The 19,991-nt window shown below is 38.9% G+C and overlaps 1 protein-coding gene across 4 annotated transcripts in view; it reads right to left on the bottom strand.

Moving 5' to 3' along the window:
- LOC150084851 (uncharacterized) overlaps positions 1-19,991 on the bottom strand; it is a 231,879-nt gene that overhangs the window by 63,110 nt on the left and 148,778 nt on the right. For all 4 annotated transcript variants that reach the window (XM_090376645.1, XM_090376646.1, XM_090376648.1 and 1 more), the window contains exon 2: positions 8,619-8,745. In XM_090376645.1, coding sequence (XP_090232771.1) covers positions 8,619-8,745 — 127 coding nt within the window. The remainder of the gene's footprint in view (positions 1-8,618; positions 8,746-19,991) is intronic.

Here is a 19,991-nt window from a genome sequence, read left to right as displayed (position 1 = left end):
TTTGGCAGAGGTAATAGGCTTTAAAAATTTGCTACTACCCCCTAGTCACTTGGTTGCAAAACTGAAGTGGTGTTTGGTGACATGTAAACAACATTGTTGTTGTAGGGTTTTAGGAGCATCAGCAACTAAGGAAAACTATTGCTCCGTGTATATAGTCTGTAAATTGCATGTGTTCTGAGGTTGATTTTTTGTTTGTTGGACTAAAAAACCTGAGTTTCTGGGAGAAAAAACCATGCCAACCTCACCTGAGACAAACTAACTTGACCAGATTGTGAAAAAGGCCCATAAAAATTCCTTCCGTCAACGATGGGACCTCAAACTCAGGTCTTTTCCACCTGGTGTGGGGAGGACAGCAATCCTAGCAACTGTGCTACCCACAAGGGCAACACTGACATTCAGAGATGTTCCGACTTCAGCAAGGTTTGCAAGATGGTCAGGGGCACTGTCCAAAAGAAGAACCTTGGCTGGTAATTCATTCTCTTGACAAAAGCAGAGCACAGTAGGGCAACAATAGTTTGTATAACAATCCAAGAAGATTCCTTGTGTTCAAGCCCTCCTGTTCCATTTCCAGTAGACTGGCATGGCTTTGTTTAGACCCTTGAGAGTACGTGGTGTCTGTGAATGGTAGGTACACCAACACTGGTTTTAATTTAAAGTGCCAAAGACATTTGCACCCAACAAAAGCATTAGCCTGTCTTTTGCAGCTTTGAGACCTAGTACAGACTGCTCTTCATGGGCAGTGAAGGTTCATGATGGCAATTTCTTCCAATAAAGCCTGGTCTCAACATTAGAAATGAGATCGGGAGGATTACCCTCCTCTACAATGGCTGGAAACTCTGCAGGAAATGCTGCAGATGCCTCAGCATCTACACTTGCCACCAATTTCACACAGTGGCACTTACTTTGAGATTTAAATCACAAGAACCATCCAGTGCTACCTAAAAATGCTACCTCATCACCACCCTCTTGTTTCTTAAGATTCTCAAAAATTGGCTTCGCCTTATCAGTAATAATAGCTTCAGTCATTGCAAGGTTTTTTGATTTACCGTATTTCCCCATGTATAAGACGCACCTTAATTTTGGGGCCCGAAATTTGAAAAAAAAAATGTATTACATAAAGCTATTGAACTCAAGTTTTATTCATCATAAAATTCACACAACTCATCACTGTCAAAACTCCCATCCATTAGCTTGTCATCATCTGTGTCTGATGACGAATCACTGTCTTCATATATTGCCTCGTCCTCAGTTCCATCTATGGCATTTGAAATGCCACACTTCTTAATTGACTTGACAACGACCTCAATCTTGATATTATCCCAGGATATTTTCACCCAGGTACAAACTTCTCCTATAGTTGGTTTCTTCACTCTTCCTACTGGTGTCAAATTGTCCCCAGAAGACTTCATCCATTGGTTCCATTTGTCTCTCATGGTAGCTTTGAAGGGTTTGTTAATGCTGACATCAAGTGTTTGGAGCTGGGATGTCAAGCCTCCAGGTATGACGGCAAGTTTTGTTTTTTGCTCTGCAGCAATCTTTGTAATTTTTGTTATGTGTGCTCTGAACTGATCAAGCACCAATAGAGCAGGATTGCATAAGAGCCCACCTGGTCTCCTGCTGCAAACTTTCTCAAACCAGATCTTCATCCCATCCTGATCCATCCAACCCTTGTCATGAATGTGGACAATCACTCCTTGAGGAATGTCTTCTTTTGGCATTGTTTGCGTTTGAAAATCAGCATAGGAGGCAGCTTGGTTCCGTCGGCACAACAAGCTACAACAACTGTATAATGGCTCTTTTCATGTCCACTTGTCTTCACAGTTACAGTTTTCACCCCCTTCTTATCAACAGTTCTGTTACTTGGGACATCAAATTGAAGGGGGACTTTGTCCATATTTGCAATCTGTCCCAACTCAAACTGATGTATCTTCCGACATTGAATGACAAAATGATGAAATTCAAGGACCTTCTGCTCATAGCTTTCAGGCATCTTTTGAGCAAGTCTGGTGCGTGTACGCATGCTTTTTTTAATTATTTTAATCAACAATTTTTAATTAAAACTCACAAATTGACATTGTGGAATAGTGGCCCAACAATAGTAGAACAACAAGCAAACTGAGTGTTCTCCTCTTATCTCTGGCCACCTCATCCCTAATTTGCTTAGAAGGTAGATGGGGATAGCTCTCACATCTGATTTACTGTGCTTTTTTTACATCATGTCCAGTACTTATAGCTGCACATTTTTGAAATTTTTTATATAGTTTATTGATATTTTTGGCCTTTTGGTTTTGAAACCGTTGTTATTGTGAATCATCGCAAAACAAACCATCATAAACCAAGGACTACCTGTACTATGGTTCTAATATAGATTTAAATGATTTTATTGTAAGTATAATGTAAATGTCAATTTTCTGTTTTTATAATTATTTCAAAGCATTAGCAACCATATCTATTATCTGAGATTTTGCATTTAGATATTCTTCAACATATTTCTATGGTTTGTTAATGCAACTTTTCTTTTTAAATACAAATTCATGTAATATATGATTCTCAAAGCATAAGCAGAAAAAGAATGATAAATCTCCCAAGAAAAAAACATAAAGCCACAATGCCAAATGTAGAAATTTCAGAGAAAACATTATAACTTACAACAGCACTTTCATTTGCTCTTGCATTGGCTATAATAAACTATATGATAAAAAATAGCCATAGGAAAGTAAATCGGAAATAATGAGGGTATTCCACCATATAAGGCAATGGTGGGACTGCACTTCACTGTGCCCAAGCATAAAGGCTGCACCTAAAAAAAAAAGACAGAACTTCCTAAACAAATTCATAGACAGGCTACTAGATGGGTAAGAATGGCAAAAGGGTGCCCATATGAGAAAGAACTGAATATATGGGCTACAGAGTCTATTAACTAGGTATCTTAGAAGGAATATGATTGAGGTTTATAAGAGCTCTGAGAAAGGATAGTAAAATGAATGAAATTTCATGGTTATAAATGATACTGGAACTAGGGAACAAATTCAAATTACTCTAGCAGAGTTTTAGACTGGACTACTGGAAGTTTTCTTTTAGTAAGTTCGATTGTTAATTACTGGAATAAATTACCTACATGGGTAGGTGATGCTGACAGGTTGAGGGAATTTAACAAAAGTAAATTGTATTTGCACCTATGTTAGAAGAGAATTTTTATTTTTTCTTTCCCTAGTGTAGCAAAAGCTTTGTACTTCCTTGCATTCCACTATTTGGCTGATATTAATGCTATTTGGAAATCTGATAACAGGGGCTCCAGAGCAGCTACAAAGTCAAAAGAATATGTTCATTACAAATATGGAAAGAAAAAAAAAAGTCTAATAAAATAGGTCCACCATAGGGCAGATTTACACAGTAATTTTTCATCAGTTCAATCAAATAACTAGTGTGAAAAAATCAACTAGTGAAGTGATATAAACTATTTATGTATACCTTCATGAATACAAGGAATCTATTTCAAAAATGTGTTTCAAACTTTACTTGCCATCTTCACAAGTTATAAAGTCATGCAGACACAATACTATTAAAACATTTAACACATACTTAACATCCACCTGGAACCTACTTTGGGAACTTAGCACTTGCTTGCACTACCCTGGGTGCAGTATTCCATCTGCAGCCCATGTCTCTTACCACCGTCTCTTGGCTTTGCTCTTTTTGCTGGTTCAGGCTGCCTGAATTGGTCTCCTGTGCTGTCCTGTCCTCCTTCGTGCTAAAGATATATATATCTTTAGCACGAAGATATAAAAGAAGCACGAAGATTTTATATATATATATATATATATATATATATAAAAGATATATATATATATCTTTTTTTTTTTTTTTTTTTGTTAGCTGTTGGCGCATCGACTTCTGTGACCATAATGCACCTCCCAAAGTTTTTGCATTTTACTCTGCTCCAAGCCCGAGGCGGGATTTGAACCTGCAACCTTTGGGTTACCAGGCAGGAACTTTACCCACCTGGCTAGCCCGGTCGGCCTAAAGGTATAGTATACTGCCCTCTGTGGGTTCCTCCCATCCGCTCGGGTCCCTTCCTGTGTGGGTGATAGATGGCCCTGCAAACACTATGGCTTTCTCTGCCTGTCATCCTTTTACTTTTCTTGGTACCCTAACCCTTTTTCAGGGCTACACACCCAGGGCCACCGCAAGTGGGTAGGCGAGGTAAGCATTGCTTACAGGCAGCAGTTCAAGAGGGTGCCAAAAAAACTTTTGACACATACAAATAGGACCTCTGTTTAATCAATGAACTTCTTTATAGCGATATGTGCAATATCACATATTCCTTCATTTCACTCAAAGCGTTTCATAATTTCATTTTTTTTTCCCCTCTATCGACAGAGGCAGACTGGCCTTAGCGGGGAAACCCCAGTGGGCCGGTTTGATTTTGGCCATAAACACTTGTATGAGCCGCTACAAGTTTTCCCCCGGTAAGAATTTTTGACAGTCTTATCGATATTGCTTTTCTTTTTCTCTCTGAATCTGTAGTATCTTCACCAGCATGCTTCCTTTTCACACTTTTCTCAAGTATTTTACTCATTTTTAGGGAATGAAACACAATTACAGTATAAAAATCAAAAAATGAGGAGGCACGCTTGAAACACAGAAACAAAGCTGCCCGCGTGTAGCAACTGAATAAACAAAGCAGTAAAGACAGAAACACTATTATCACCTCCCACTAGCTCTCATTTTACTACAACACATTTCTGGAGGTCACTATCATAAAACAATTTCCAGTTGCATTCCTGCTAGTGGAATCTGTTATGAACAGGTAGTAAACTTGATCTAACTGCATGTGTGTTAATACTGATAGCCGGAATTGTGGGTTTTTATGTTATTATGGTGAAATGTGTTTCCCCTTCACTGAAATCTTCGATCGTATGAAAAACATAAATACATTTTCAGAAACATCTTTCAGTTCAGTCATCCCCGAGTTCGACTGCCATTTCTTGTAAACACAAAGGCGAATCATGCACAAGCGAATCCGGTTCGTGTTATCATTACTACTAGCCATGTAGTGCAAGGAAGCCTAAGGCTTATGCTGCACTAGCTAAAAAAAAAATTTCCAAGTTACCCTGAGAGAGAGAGAAAGAGACAGAATAGTATATTCCGGCCTGGCTCCTCATGACAGGGTCAGGCACCAGGTAGCATTTGCCCATATGGTGGCTGCTCCCTGGTGACAAAGAGGCCTGACTAACAAGTTCAACACATTACACTTTACTAACATTCTTGCATTTCGCACTTTTCAGGCCCTTTGTAGAAGTTTTACAGCAATTACAGAGTACACAGGTAGAGATGGGCAGAAGCCTAGGAGCCACAATCGACATGAATATACATACATACATATTCCACACTCACCAGGGGGGATGCCTACCCTGTCACCATCCCCCCCCCACCTTGCCTGTTCTTCTCTATCTTATGTGTTTTATTTCACTCTTTAGGCTGCCTACACTCTTGTACTGGCCAGAGCAGAGTCAGCCTCATAAATGTCCCTCTTCTGTCCTGGCTCCTCGTCCCATGGACAGATGCTGGGGGTGCCTTCCTTGGTGATCATAAGTAACTAAGTGGCCAGATGAATAACACAAATAACATGCCAACACACAAAGTAAGTGCAAAATGTGTTAGTTGTCTGACAGTACTAAGGGTTTCCCCCATCTCCGTGTTGTGTACTCTGTTTGTGTAGCACAGAACTCTGTGAAGGCTAGAGATTTAAAAAGTGTAAGGGGGAGTGGACAGATGTGTAGTGTTGTGTACCGTTATTCTTCTAACCATTTAGCTGTAGGCCCCTGTTGGGACCCACCTTTACCACACTTGGCCCCAGGGAGGCAGGTCAGGTACCCAATAGATTTTTTGTACTCTGGCAGGCCCTGCCACCTAGTTTCCAAAGATTTCAGTGGCAAGGGCCTATGTGAAAAAAAAAATAAATAAATAAATAAATAAAAAAGGGGGGACACTTAGAAGTTATAGTATGTCTTAAAGTACTGTTTTATTGGACTAAATTCAAAAAATAGCAAGGGCTTAATTTTTCAGTACTCACCTTGATCGATCTGCAATTGCTATGGTTTGAATGGCAAGAGGTGACTAGCTTTAAGGTGATTGGTGTTTAAATTAAGGGGTGGGTAAACAGTAATTATAATGGAAATGGGATTAAAATATGCACAAGGAAGTAGAAGTGCACTAACTTCGTCCTTTGTTGTCATTAAATTGGGTTAAATTGGGATTCTAAATAGTGGATAAGCCAATAGTCGTAACAAAGGACTTTCGTTAAAAAACGTCTTCAGTTGGCAAGTTAAGTGAAAAGGTTCCCTTTTCACTTAACTTGCATACTGTATTTTGTAATCTTGTGATGCACTTTGTTACTTGTGGGAATCTCAGATTGGTGAGATTCCTGCAAGTAACTTAATGTTCTTCATCCGTTGAAGACATCCTGTGCAAAAATGTCCTTTGGCAAATTAATAATCTTTATGATCAGAATAAAAAAGGGGGTTAGCACTAGAATATAAAAGGCCAAGAGAGGTTTATGTAATCATAGTTTAAATTTGGACATTATTAATTGTTAAGTTGTGTAGGGTGTACACTGCAAGTTAGACAGAGTAGAGGGGGAGACTGAAGGCTGGGGGGGAAGACAGAGGTATGGGGACGATAGAGAAGGCGACCCCAGAAATTCAGTGAGGCAGGCCCATGCCTCACCAGGTGGAGAAAAAGGGTGACGAGGGAGGAGACAGGAACCAATCTCCTCCTCCCCCAGCCAGGGAGGAGAGTAAAAGAAAACCAGGCTAGAGTGCTCAGTTTGATTGCCAATGTGGCTTGTGGCAGAAAAGCGGCTGGTGTCTCCAGTGGGTTTGGAGTCTTGAGTGGGATCAGGTACTGATTGATCTTGCCTGCAGATTCAGTTGCAGATATCAGCCCGATGAAACTTGGATGAAGGAAGGAAGTGAATTTCAGTTCAATTGAGCTTCGATGAGGTTGGCAGTTGATGCTACTGGAGAGGGATGCCCAGAATCTGTCTCAAGTTATTGGTCTTGATGGTTTAGGCTCCTTAATGTTCTTCATCTGTTGAAGACATCCTGTGCAAAAGTGGTGAAGTATTTATAATTGTCATGGGTATGAATTAGTATATGTTCTTGGTCCTTTGGCAAATTAATAATCTTTGTGATCAGAATAAATCTCGTCTTCATAGTCAGGACAGTCATACATTATATGGTGCCAAGATTTGTCAGTGCCACAGTACAATTCACGGTACCCAACACAACTCCCACTCATCTGCCTTTGCAGTCTTGCATCTTCACAGTGCCACTAAGTGCAATTTTGTGGGAAACCACTGGCACCACGTTACAAACACTATGTCTACTTGAAGAATAGCAACCCCAAAATAACACATACTTGGTGGAGCTGAATATAAACAGCAGTGGAAGAAAGGGATCTGGGAGTTATGATACAAGCAGATATGAAGTAGTGTAGATATGAGACTAAGAAAGCACATGGTGTCCTATCAATGATTTATCAGACAGCTCAGAGAAATAGGGAGGTCATAATCCCACTGTATAAGGCAACTCTAAGACTGCAATTGGAATTAACCCCAGAGGCTCATATCTGATGAGTATGGGCTTGGCACACCCAGGGTCCTGAGCTGGATATCATTATTCTTCTCTTTCTTGATGATTCCCTTCTACTTCTGACCCTCACTCACTCACTCTCTCTGCTCTGGGTAACTCAGAAAATTTTTTGGCTGGTGCAGCATAAGCCTCAGGCTTCCTTGCACTATATGGCTAATAATAATAATAATAATAATAATAATAATAATGCAACCAAGTATGCAGACTGCACCTGAAAAGAAAGACATTTGAACATCTTAAAGGAAGCAAAGATAGGAAATCTGCAAAATAAGATCTGAAAAAATGTAACAGTATGAGGAAAGACTTCAATTATGTGAATTACAGAGCTTGGCAACCAGGCGTCTTAGAGGGAGACCTGGCTGAGGCCTGTAAAGCTCTGAATGGGGACAGTTAAAGAATGAAGCTGAAATGTTCACTGTTATATATGATTCCAGAACTAGGGCCCATAAATTAAAATTATGGAAGAAGAGGCTTACAATGGTTTGAAGAAAGTTTTTTTTTTTACCCAGCAAAGTTGTTGATTACTGGAAAAAGTTACCTCCATAAGTAACTGAGGCTGACAGCTTAGAGAAATTCAAGGGTCAACTGGATAGTTGCTGTATTGAAGACAAAAAAATGACATTATCACAATTTTGCTATTCTGAAATTTGGATAACAGGCACTAACATTTATTAGTGTTTTCTTAAAAAAAAAAAAAAAAAAAACATGAAATGGTTACACAATTCTACAATATACGTTTTGGGCTTTGTTTGCAATATACATACACTTCTAATGTGAGTATATAAGTACAGTATGTACGTTAGGGGTAACATATTTTTTAAATATCGTGGCATATTACAGAGTTTGTTTCTCTTGTACTGTTAAGCAACAACACAAAAGATATTTATGATGATGTTATCATTATTGTTTAACAGTACTAGAAAAACAAAGACTACAATTTGCCAAGATATTTTTAGTACTCACAACTTTCCATCTTTCCTTAACTACATGGCCTGGCTGCAAAAGATCCTCAGTAGTCATAGTGATATAGAAACCTGAATAATTATCGTCATCAACCTCGTCTGTGGATACATCTCCATTCTCTATGTATCTGAAATAATTAATGATAACGTATTATTAAAGATTTTCATTAAACTTTCTTAAATCTTAGTTGCTTAATTGGCTATGATTTAGTCCCATAAAATGATCCAATATTTAAAATCAATCAACAAAAGATGTGTTTCATGTTTAAATAAAATTATTTTTCAATACAGTAACAGTTGAAGATATCATATCTAATATCTCAAAATTTACAAACTGAAGAAAAAATATCATAAAAAAAGATGCAGTTGCCTTTGCAATTAAATATAATTTGGACCAAATCATCAAGTACGTTTATTTATTATTATTTTTTTATACATATGTAACAACTCAATGATAGAACATAAGACATTTTATTAAAAGATTATAATTAGATGCTGGATAATATGCACTAAACACAGGCATACAATTATGCAATTAAATATATGAAAATATGCAACAAAACCTTATTATATGCAGTAACACTAACAGTTATTAACCCTTAAGTGGAGAGGGGTAGTCTCTCAGACTATACCATTTTCTAGTTTAAGAAAATCTCGCAAACGACTACCCCAACTTGACCAATTGTCTACCTAATATTAAAATGATTACTTGCGATCTTTATGGCATAGTTAAGAGTGAAGAAATAGATTGCAATAACAGAAATTATATAAACATTCTGATCAGTAGTCTCAAAGATGTCGCCTCTCTCTGTGCGTCATAAGTAAGCATAGCTGGATGTTCAAAAAGGGTTCGTATCTCTGATCCAGATTTTGAGGAAACTGTCAGAAAATGGTTTAATGAATGTGACAGTGATGTAGGTGTTATTAGTGATGAAGAGGATGACCATTTTGTTAAATCAGAACATAACATGAGTTCAGAATATCCACAGACAGTGATGAAGAACAAACAGAACAATTAGATAGTTACCATGCAGTATTTTTAGATAGATTTAGATGAATAGGTTTAGATAGTGTAAGACTGAAATACAACCAAATTCTCGTACACATAAACATAATCTAGTTGTGGAAGTACCTGTACTGAAAAGACAAGCACAAAGCATGCAGACAGGCTGCCAGAGCAGGTCATGGGGTTTTGCCAATGATATATAGGAATTTTGCTAGCATGGAAAAGGAGGTGATTATCCCTCTGTATAAGGCAATGGTCAGGCCACGCCTTGTGTACTGCGTACAGGTCTGGAGGCCTCATTTTAGGAAGGATGTAGATTTACTTGAGCGTGTACAGAGAAGGGCAACAAGATTGGTGAGGGAATGAAGGGATCCTCTTACCAAGAGAGGCTTAAGTTCTGCAAACTGCAGTGGCTGGAAACTAGGCACCTGCACGGTGATCTGATTGAGGTGTATAAGGCCTTGAATGGGTTGAGCATGCTGAATTCTGATGGAATCCTTCCACTTTTTCAGATTACGAACCTAAGGGGGCATAAATTCAAATTAAGAAAAGACAGATTTAGAATAGATGTGCGGAAATTTGCCTTTAGCCAGCGGGTGGTTAATTGCTGGAACAAACTTCCATCTGTCGTTGTGGAAGTTGATAGGCTGAATAAATTTAAGGAGGAACTGGACAGGCATTTGGAGGGAATGGTGTGATTTTTTTTTTTTTTTTTTTGGCTGATGCTGCATAAGCTCATACACATGCTTTCTTGCATCACATACCACTACTACTACATCCAAGCAGAGGCAGAACCAGAAAAAAATATACGGTTCTCAACAAGGTATTCAAAGTTTTTTTTATACCTTTGTGATATTGATTAATATTGACTTTGTTTTAATTATTTTCCCATAAATTAGCTATATTTTTCTATTAAGATAAAATATAAAATGTAATCCCTGAGATGACACATCTCCATTTATGTCCTAGAAACAACACCTCTCCAGTTAAGGGTTAATTAGCAGTTTATCGTGGTTACATCTAGGGCAAAAGCTTCAAATTATGAAAGCTATAAAAATTTATAGTATGTGTTAGACATAACCTCTTTCTGCACAAAGCAGAAAGAGGTTGATGCAAGAAAGCAAGCTTATGCAGCATCAGCCAAAAAAAAAAAAAAAAAAACCCACTTCCACTTCACCCCTCTGTTCGTTCAAAATACCTGTCCAGCTGAGCCTTAAACTTATTTAGGCTATCAACCTCCACCACAAGGGATGGAAGTCTGTTCCACCAACCAACCACCCGCTGGCTAAAGGCAAATTTCCGCACGTCTATCCTACATCTGTCTTTCCTCAATTTGAATTTATGCCCTCTCAGGTGATTTTTCTGAGCTAGAGGAGGAATCCCATCAGCATTGAGCATGCTTAAACCATTCAAGGCTTTATACACCTCTATCAGATCACCTCGCTGGTGCCTAGTCTCCAGACACTGTAATTTGCAAAACTTAAGCCTTTCTACGTAAGAGCACCCCTTTGTTCCATTCACTAATCTTGTTGCCCTTCTCTGTACTCGTTCCAGCAGCTCTACATCCTTCTTGAAATGAGGCCTCCAGACCTGTATACAGTACTCAAGATGTGGCCTAACCATTGCCTTATACAAGGGAATAATCACCTCCTTATCCCTGCTAGAAAAATTCCTGTATATCATTGACAAGACATCATGAGCTACTCTTGCAGCTCGTCTGCACTGCTCAGAGAACTTCATATCTGCCTGCACAATTACCCCCAGGTCCTTTTCATTCTCCACCACTGTCAGTGTAGTACCGCAGAGTTGATACGTTGCTCTGTGGTTACTGTTTCCCATATGTAGTACTTTACATTTGTCAATGTTAAACTTCATTTGCCACCTCTCAGCCCATCTGCTCAACCTTTCCAGATCCTGTTGCAGCAGCATAGCGTCAGTAGTGTCCTTAACAACCCTGCCAACCTTTGTATCATCTGCAAACTTGGACATTAAACTTGATATACCATCATCAATATCATTCATAAACACCGAAAACAACAACGGACCCAGCACTGAACCCTGAGGAATTCCACAAATAACATTAGTCCACTTGAGCAGTGTCCATTGATTACCACTCTCTGTCTTCTGCCACTCAACCATCCCCTTATCCATAGCAGCAATTTGCCTCCAATGCCACACTGCTCCAATTTGTGCAAAAGTCTTCCATGTGCAACAGTATCAAAAGCCTTTCTAAGATCCAAATATATAATATCAAAGTTATTCCCTGCATCCAGTTCTTTTGTGACTACATCATAGTATCCAATCAAATTGGTCAGGCAAGACCTGCCCTTAACAAAACCATGCTGCGTCTGAGCTATAACTGAATTCTTGTCTAGATGATCCTGCAGTGCTTCTTTAACCAGTGCCTCCATTAATTTACATGGAACAGAAGTTAAACTAACAGGTCTATAATTACTTGTGTCAGCCTTTGATCCTCCTTTGTGAATTGGGGTTACATTTGCACTTCTCCAGTCTATGGGTACCTCCCCTGAGTCCAAAGAAGCTCTCATAATTATGGCTAGGGGTTTGCTTACTTCCTATGCTGCCTCCTTTAATATAACTGGATAGATCCCATCCACCCCAGGTGCCTTTTTTATGTTTATCCTCAACAATCTCTCCTCCACTTTCCTCTCAGTTATTACAAAATCATCTAACTCACTGCCAATGTTTACTTTACCTACGTCATTCTCCTTCCTGAATAACTCCTCATGCTTGAATGTAGATGCAAAATACTTGTTTAGATTGTTAGCCACCTGAGCAGGATCCTCAACTGTTGAACCATCAATATCCGGTGGACCAATCTGATTCATCCCTTTCGTTCTTGAGTTTAAATAGGTAAAGAACTCTTTTCTGTTTTACTTTGCATCCTTTGCCAAGGATTTTTCGTAGTCTGCCTTTGCCTGCCTAATCTCCTTTGTGACTTGGTTACAGACCAACTTATATCTATCATAGGCTTCCATGTCACTCATTAATTTGTATGTATTCCATGCAATTTTCTTCTCTGCCACATGTCTCATTAGTTCATCTGACAACCATTTAGGCCTAAACCTTGAACAATATTTCTTAGTTTGTATGTAAAGCCTGGTAGCTTCCAAGATTAGTTCCTTGAATGCTTCCCATTTTGAATTTGCTGTTGGTAACATCATCAGTTGGTCCCACTGTATAGAATTTAAATACTGTCTCAGACCATCATAGTCGCCTTTACGAAAACAAAAACCCTTCCCTTTACCTCTGATGGTAGTTACCTCCTTGAGTAAATCCCACTTCAACACACTGTGATCACTGCCACCTAGTCGTTCATTTATCTGCAGATTCTTTGCATGAAGAATCACTACTGATAATCAGATCAAGAGTATTGCTCCCTCTTGTTGCCGCACAAACATGCTGATGTAGAAAACAATCATCCAATAAATCCACAAAAGCCTTGCTAGTGTGTGAGTGACCAACCCACAAATTCCAGTCAATATCTGGGAAATTAAAATCCCCCATTATAAGACTCTCTGATTTACTGGCCCACTCTATTTCCCTGTACAATATCTTATTATACTCATCAGAGTCATTAGGCCTATAGCACACTCCTACTCTCAATTTTGATTTCTCTATGCTTATGTCACACCAAACTGACTCGACACTGCCCTGTCCATCGATGTCGACTGGCTTCACTTCCTTGGATTTTATGTGTTTCTTAACTAATAGCATAACCCCTCCTCCCCTCCTGTCCTGTCTATCCTTTCTATACACATTGTATTCCCCAAATTCCAGTTCTGCATTCCTTATATCTGTGTGACACCACGTCTCTGATATCCCAACAATATCTGCCTTTGATGTTTTGAGCAATACCTCAAATTCATCAAATTTATTTACCAAACTCCTAGCATTGGTGTACACACAGGTATACATGCACCTGTTTCTATTCCTAGCTACCCTAACACAACCCATGTGTTTACTTGTACCGCAATGACTCCCAGCAGTCTCTGAAATATCCTGCATCTTGTTTTTCAGGCTTCTGCTCATTTCAATAGAAGCAGTGCAAGAATCACTTCCACCTCTGCCAGTGGCTACTGTTAATTTATTAGTCATTGTATCCCCCCCAACTAGCAGTTTTCCGACCCTCCTAACATTGCCTCGACAGCATCAGCAAAAATTCTTGCACCCTTTCTATTTAAGTGTATCCCATCCCTGTAGAAGCAATCTCTCCTGTTAACAAGTACAGTCCAGGCTGAAAAAAATTCTACCCCTTGAGCCTTGCACATTCTTTCCCGGGCCGAATTGATCGACAAGGCTCTCATCATATACTCCCTCCTATCGTGTCTGGGCAGAATTGCAGACACCTTCAAATTCAACCCTAATTCACGGCTTTTTTTCAACAGTGACCTGTACTTGCTAAGTAATTCCGCCGGTCTCTTACTCTTAATATCATTAGTGCCAACGTGTACAACTATATCACCTTTTGTGCCCTTAAAAGATGATATCTGCTCTACAACGTCATCAACCTTTGCCCCTGGCAGACATACCGTGGTCCTATTCCACCTATCCTTTTTACAAAGCATGTTCCCCGTTTCCCTGACAATAGAGTCACCAAAAACTGCTAGTTCCTGTGGGACCAACGCATTCTGCCTAGGGGGCTGCCTCTGTGTTGCCTGATGACCAAGTGCAAGCTCTGGCGTTGATGTGGGCAGCTGAGAGCTTGATGGGCCCCCTCAATTTATTTCCTTCGAGGGCATCCACCCTGTCCTTCAAGCTCTCATAAAGGCCCATAACAACGCTGAGTTGTCGCCTGATTTCCTTGCACTCCTTACATCGTGCACACACAAAGACATCCCCCTTGGCAGTATCATGTCCCGTACCCGACTGCTCCACAAACATCAAGCAAACAGTGCATTTTAAAAGACTGTGATTCAGAGGGCAACTGCCCCCCTCAGTTCTCCCCTGAGCCACAGCACTCCCATTAGCTTGAGCCTTTTGCTTTGCTGCTCTGGTCTGAGTCATGATTCTGAGTTAATTCAATAAAATTTCAATTTCAGAACAAAATTAAATCCTTAAGTTATATCCCAAAACAGTTATAACGCTATATTTATTTTTTCGGTATCTAGTGTTTTCTATGAGTTCCCTTTATACAACTTCCGTATCACTTGTACCACTATAGTTATGTATTAATTATTTGTTACAGTTAAGTCGTTATATATATATATATAGAGTTAAAAGTACAATTAAATTGACAATAAAGTTTATCAAGATTAATAGATTTACTGATTAATTGACAATATTATATTATGCAATATACTACACTAAGCTTATGCTATCGTGTAAAAATGGCGGGAATTCACGAACGGTACTTCTACGGACTCGTAAGTATTGATTAGCTTCCAAATCTCGCTATCTCAATTTAGAATAAACTAAGGATCCTGACTAGGTCTATAATCTACTTATAGAAGATAATTTGATATAACAATTGGTTAATAAATCGACTAAATTTGGTTAAAAAAAAAAAAAAAACCCTCTTGTTCAATTTGTAACACATGATTTGATACCGTTACCGATACTAAGTAATACCTACAAAATCTCTGTCTAAGTTAAACTTTAAACTAAGTATCGTAACTAGGAATATAAAGCTACTCTAGAAAATAAGTTAATATGCCAATTTAAGCTAATAAATCAGAAAATAAATCAGGAAAAACTTCTCTGTTCCAAGAGCGTCAAGGAGCTTCGTCCGCACAGGCTACTCTCATTCCCAAACTCTCCAAGTTTTTCCAAGTTTGCAGATGATACAAAGGTTGGCAGGGTTTTTAATGACAGTAAAGACAGTTTGCTACTGCAACAGGATCTAGAAAAGTTAGGTAAATGGGCAGAGAAGTGGCAAATGAAGTTTAACACTGACAAATGTGAAGTACTGCATATGGGTAGCAGTAACCCAAGAGAAACATACCAACTGTGTGGTACTACACTCAGGGAAGTGGAGAATGAAAAAGACATGGGGGGTAATTGTGTAGTCAGATATGAAGTTCTCTGAGCAGTGGAGACTGGCTGCCAGAGCAGGTCATGGTGTTTTGTCAATGATATATAGGAATTTTGCTAGCAGAGACAAGGAGGTGATTATCCCTTTGTGTACGGCAATGGTCAGGCCACACCTTGAGTACTGTATATGGGTTTGGAGGCCCCATTTTAGGAAGGATGTAGAGTTGCTATAACAAGTGCAGAGAAGGGCAACAAGATTGGTGAGAGTAACAAAGGGGTGCACTTACAAAGAAAGGCTTAAATTCAGAAAGTTCAGCATCTGGAGACTAGGAACCTGTGAGGTGATTTGATCGAAGTGTATACGGCCTTGAATGTTTTGAGCAGGCTCAATGCTGAAGGGATATTTCCACTTGCTCAGATTAAGAACATGAAGGGGCATAGATTCAAACTGAGTTAAGACAGCTGTAGAATAGATGTGTGGAAGTTTGCCTTTAGCCAGCAGGTAGTTGATTGCTGGAACAGACTACCATCTGTTGTTGTGGAAGTTGATAGCTTAAATAAATTTAAGGCTGAACTAGACAAACATTTGAAGTGACCGGATGGGTGAAATGGGAAGGGGTTTTTTTTTTTTTTTTTTTGCTGATGCTGTATAAGCTTGCTTCCTTGCATCATATGCCTCAACTAATGCTAACTCACCTGTGGAATAAACTTGTTACAGTAAACAGTAATATATTTTTAATGTGACCCAATGTAAATATGTAGCATTTATCATCATTTAAAAAGAAGAAAGATCTTTCTACATCGATGGAGGTGACAGTTAAGTTTAAAAATGTGAGCGTCCGAAGCCCCTACTTCAGACGCTCACATTTTTCAGTTGCAACACTCAAACAAAGCAGATGGAACGGGCAAGCAAGTGCAAATGTTTTTTATGGGTGACTTCAATTTGTCCCAGATTGATTGGAATAAGTGAGAGGGAAATTCAGCAGGGAGAAATTTTTTTTAAAAAATAAACTAGATTATTATTTATACCAGCATGTCAGATAAAATACTAGGGATGAGAATATTCTTGACGTCAAGCATTGCTTTCACGAATCAGGTGACATCACAGGGCTTAACATACAGGAACCATTGTCACACAGTAATCACACAATTGTCGGTTTGAAAATGAAGAATGATGTTGCAGCAGTTAAAGGCACGGGTTTTAATTTCAGAAAATGGGGACTTTGGCAGTTTAAGGAACTATATAGCATCTATTGAATGGCCAGATTGCAGAGTGATGGTGAATACATTTGAATTATGGAATACCTTTAAAGTAAAAATCACAGAAGCCATGAATGCATACATACCATTAAAAAATATTACAGGAGGAGGATGCCAAAATGGACAAATATGGAGCTGGCTGGTCAAATAGAGCAGAAAAAGACAGCATGGGATAGTTACAGAATGATAAAAAGCAATGAAGCCCACAACAGATGCAGCTTTTATCTATAAAAGTTCCAAAATTAAGGTTAGAGAGGCCAGGGCTGCATATGAGAAAGTACCAGTAAGAGAGAAAAAAATGGGGGCAAGAATTATTTCATGTATTTGAATACAATGAAGAAAGCTCATCAGATTGGACCCTTGTGCACTGGGTGACTGGGTGTGAGAAAGTCTTAGACAACCCAGCTGATGTTGTGGATGAATTGAATAAGTACTTTGCATTTGTTTTCACTGACAAAAGACCGTTCATGCTGAGAAGAGGCTGTGACATGAAATTAGTGATTTAGAAATTACAAACGACTGTTTGTTAGAAAAAACATTTCAGCATAAAGGCAAATAGGGCTCCTGGAGTCGATGGAATACACCCAGCAATTTTGAGGAAAACTGCCATAGAGTGTATAGAACCATAGAGGTTAATTATGTGGGCATCTTTGGCACATAGATATATTGGCACTTCTCCAATCCAATTCCTTTGCATTGGAGAAGTGCCCAACATCACCAATATATAAAAATGGTTTTTAACAGTGAAGTCGATAACCACAGACCAGTTAGTCTGACTTCAGTGGTGGGGAAAGTCTTAGAGGCAATGATTAAGAGTGCAATCCAGGGACATTTACATAGGTATGGTATTCAGAAGGATACACATGGTTTTGTTAAAGGAAAATCATGTTTAACTAACTTAGTAGGCTATTCTGCTGGCTGTACAGAACAATTTCAACACAGTTTATTTGGATTTTAGCAGAGCATTTGACTCAGTCCCTCATTAGAGGGAGAGAATACCATATAAGTTGGAACATATTGGATTACTAGAAAGATTCTAAAATGAATTTCTGGGTGGATGCAGAACAGAAGGTTGTGATTAATGGATATTCTTCAGAATAGCGAAATGTCAGGAGTGGGGTCCCCGAAAGATCGGTCCTTGGACCACTATTCTTTCTGATTTTCATAAATAACATCGACGAAGAGATAGAAAGCACGATGTCAAAGGGTATAAAGATTAGTAGAGTCATTAATGATCAATGCCAAGTTGCGCCCTTTCAGGATAACCTGAACAGACTTCAGAATGTTCAGAAAAGTGGCAGCTATGTTTTAATACAGCAAAATACAAGGTCTCACACTTAGGAAACAGCAACCTCAAAATAAATTATACACTTGGTGAGGTTGAATTAAAAATAGTAGAGAAAGAAAGGAATTTGGAGTTACGACACAAACAGATATAAAGTTTTCCGAGCAATATAAACAGGCAACGAGGAAAGTCAATGGTGTCCTATTGATGATTTATCAAACAATAACCTGTAGATGGGGAGGTCACATTTGGAATAGTGTGTTCAAGTATGAAGACTTCACCTGAAAAACGACACTGACAGTGTCCAAAACTACACAATTTGCATGGTGACATCGGCAAAAAGCACCACCTGTATGAGGAAAGACATTACATGGGCTACGGAGCTTGGAAACCAGGCACCTCAGAGGTGACCCGATTGAGGTTTAAGGCTCTTAGAGGGATTAGTAAAATGGATAATGGTGGAATTTTCACTGTTATAAAGAATTCCAGAACTAGGAGCCGTAAATTCAAATTACAGAGGAAGAGGTTTAGATTAATTGTAGGACATTTTCTTTTAACCAGCGAGTCACTGACTGTTGGAAGAAGTTGCTTTCCTGGTAGTTGAGGCTGACAGTCTGAATAAATTTAAAAGTGAAAGAGATAGCTACTTATGTGAGGAGGGAAGCACAATTTGTATTTTCTCATCTAATTTTTTCTTTTGGCCAGTGTTGCAAAAGCCTGTGGTCTCCTTGTACGATAGGGTGAATGCTATTCCTAGAGTAGCATGATATATAGGTAAACTGTTATGAATGAAGATATTAACGCACTCAAAAGCTACATTGGTAATTATTATGTTTATTTACAAATTCAAAATATGTATATAATGTGGTCAAACATTTTGTGGTATCTTCTTACCACATTAGCAATAGCATTAGTTGAGGCATATGATGCAAGAAAGAAAGCTTATACAGCATCAGCCGAAAAGAAAAAAAAAAAAACACCTTTCCCATTTCAATCATTCAGTCACTCCAAATGTTTTATTACATTTATTTAAGCTATCAACTTCCACGACAACACATGGAAGTCTGTTAGTATTGGCATTAGTAGAGGCATATGATGCTTATGCAGCATCAGCCAAAATAAAAAAAAAAAAAAAAAAAAAAAAAACACTTCCATTTTATCCCTCCATTCGTTCAAAATACCTGTCCAGCTGAGCCTTAAATTTATTTAGGCTATCAACTTCCACAACAAAGGATGAAAGTCTGTTCCACCAACCAACTACCCGCTGGCTAAAGGCAAATTTCCGCACATCTATCCTACATCTGTCTTTCCTCAATCTGAATTTTTGCCATCTCAGGTGATTATTCTAAGCAAGAGGAAGATTCCCATCGACATTGAGCATGCTCAAACCATTCAAGGCTTTTTACACCTCTATCAGATCACCTCGCCGGTGCCTAGTCTCCAGACACTGTAATTTGCAAAATTTAAGCCTTTCTTCATAAGAGCAACCCTTTGTTCCATTCACTAACCTTGTTGCCCTTTTCTGTACTCGTTCCAACAGCTCTACAGCCTTCTTAAAATAAGGCCTCCAGACCTGTATACAGTACTCAAGGTGTGGCCTGACCATTGCCTTATACAAAGGGATAATCATCTCCTTATCCCTGCTAGAAAAATTCCTGTATATCACTGACAAGACACCATGAGCTACTCTTGCAGCACGTCTGCACTGCTCAGAGAACTTCATATCTGCCTGCACAATTACCCCCAGGTCCTTTTTATTCTCTACCACTGTCAGTGTAGTACCACAGAATTGATACGTTGCTCTGGGGTTCCTGTTTCCCATATGTAGT

The sequence above is a fragment of the Mastigoproctus giganteus genome, chromosome 6 (genome assembly GCF_048544385.1).
Source record: "Mastigoproctus giganteus isolate SK-2022 chromosome 6, ASM4854438v1, whole genome shotgun sequence".
NCBI lineage: Eukaryota > Metazoa > Arthropoda > Arachnida > Uropygi > Thelyphonidae > Mastigoproctus > Mastigoproctus giganteus.
This window is presented reverse-complemented; position numbering and strand designations above follow the sequence as displayed.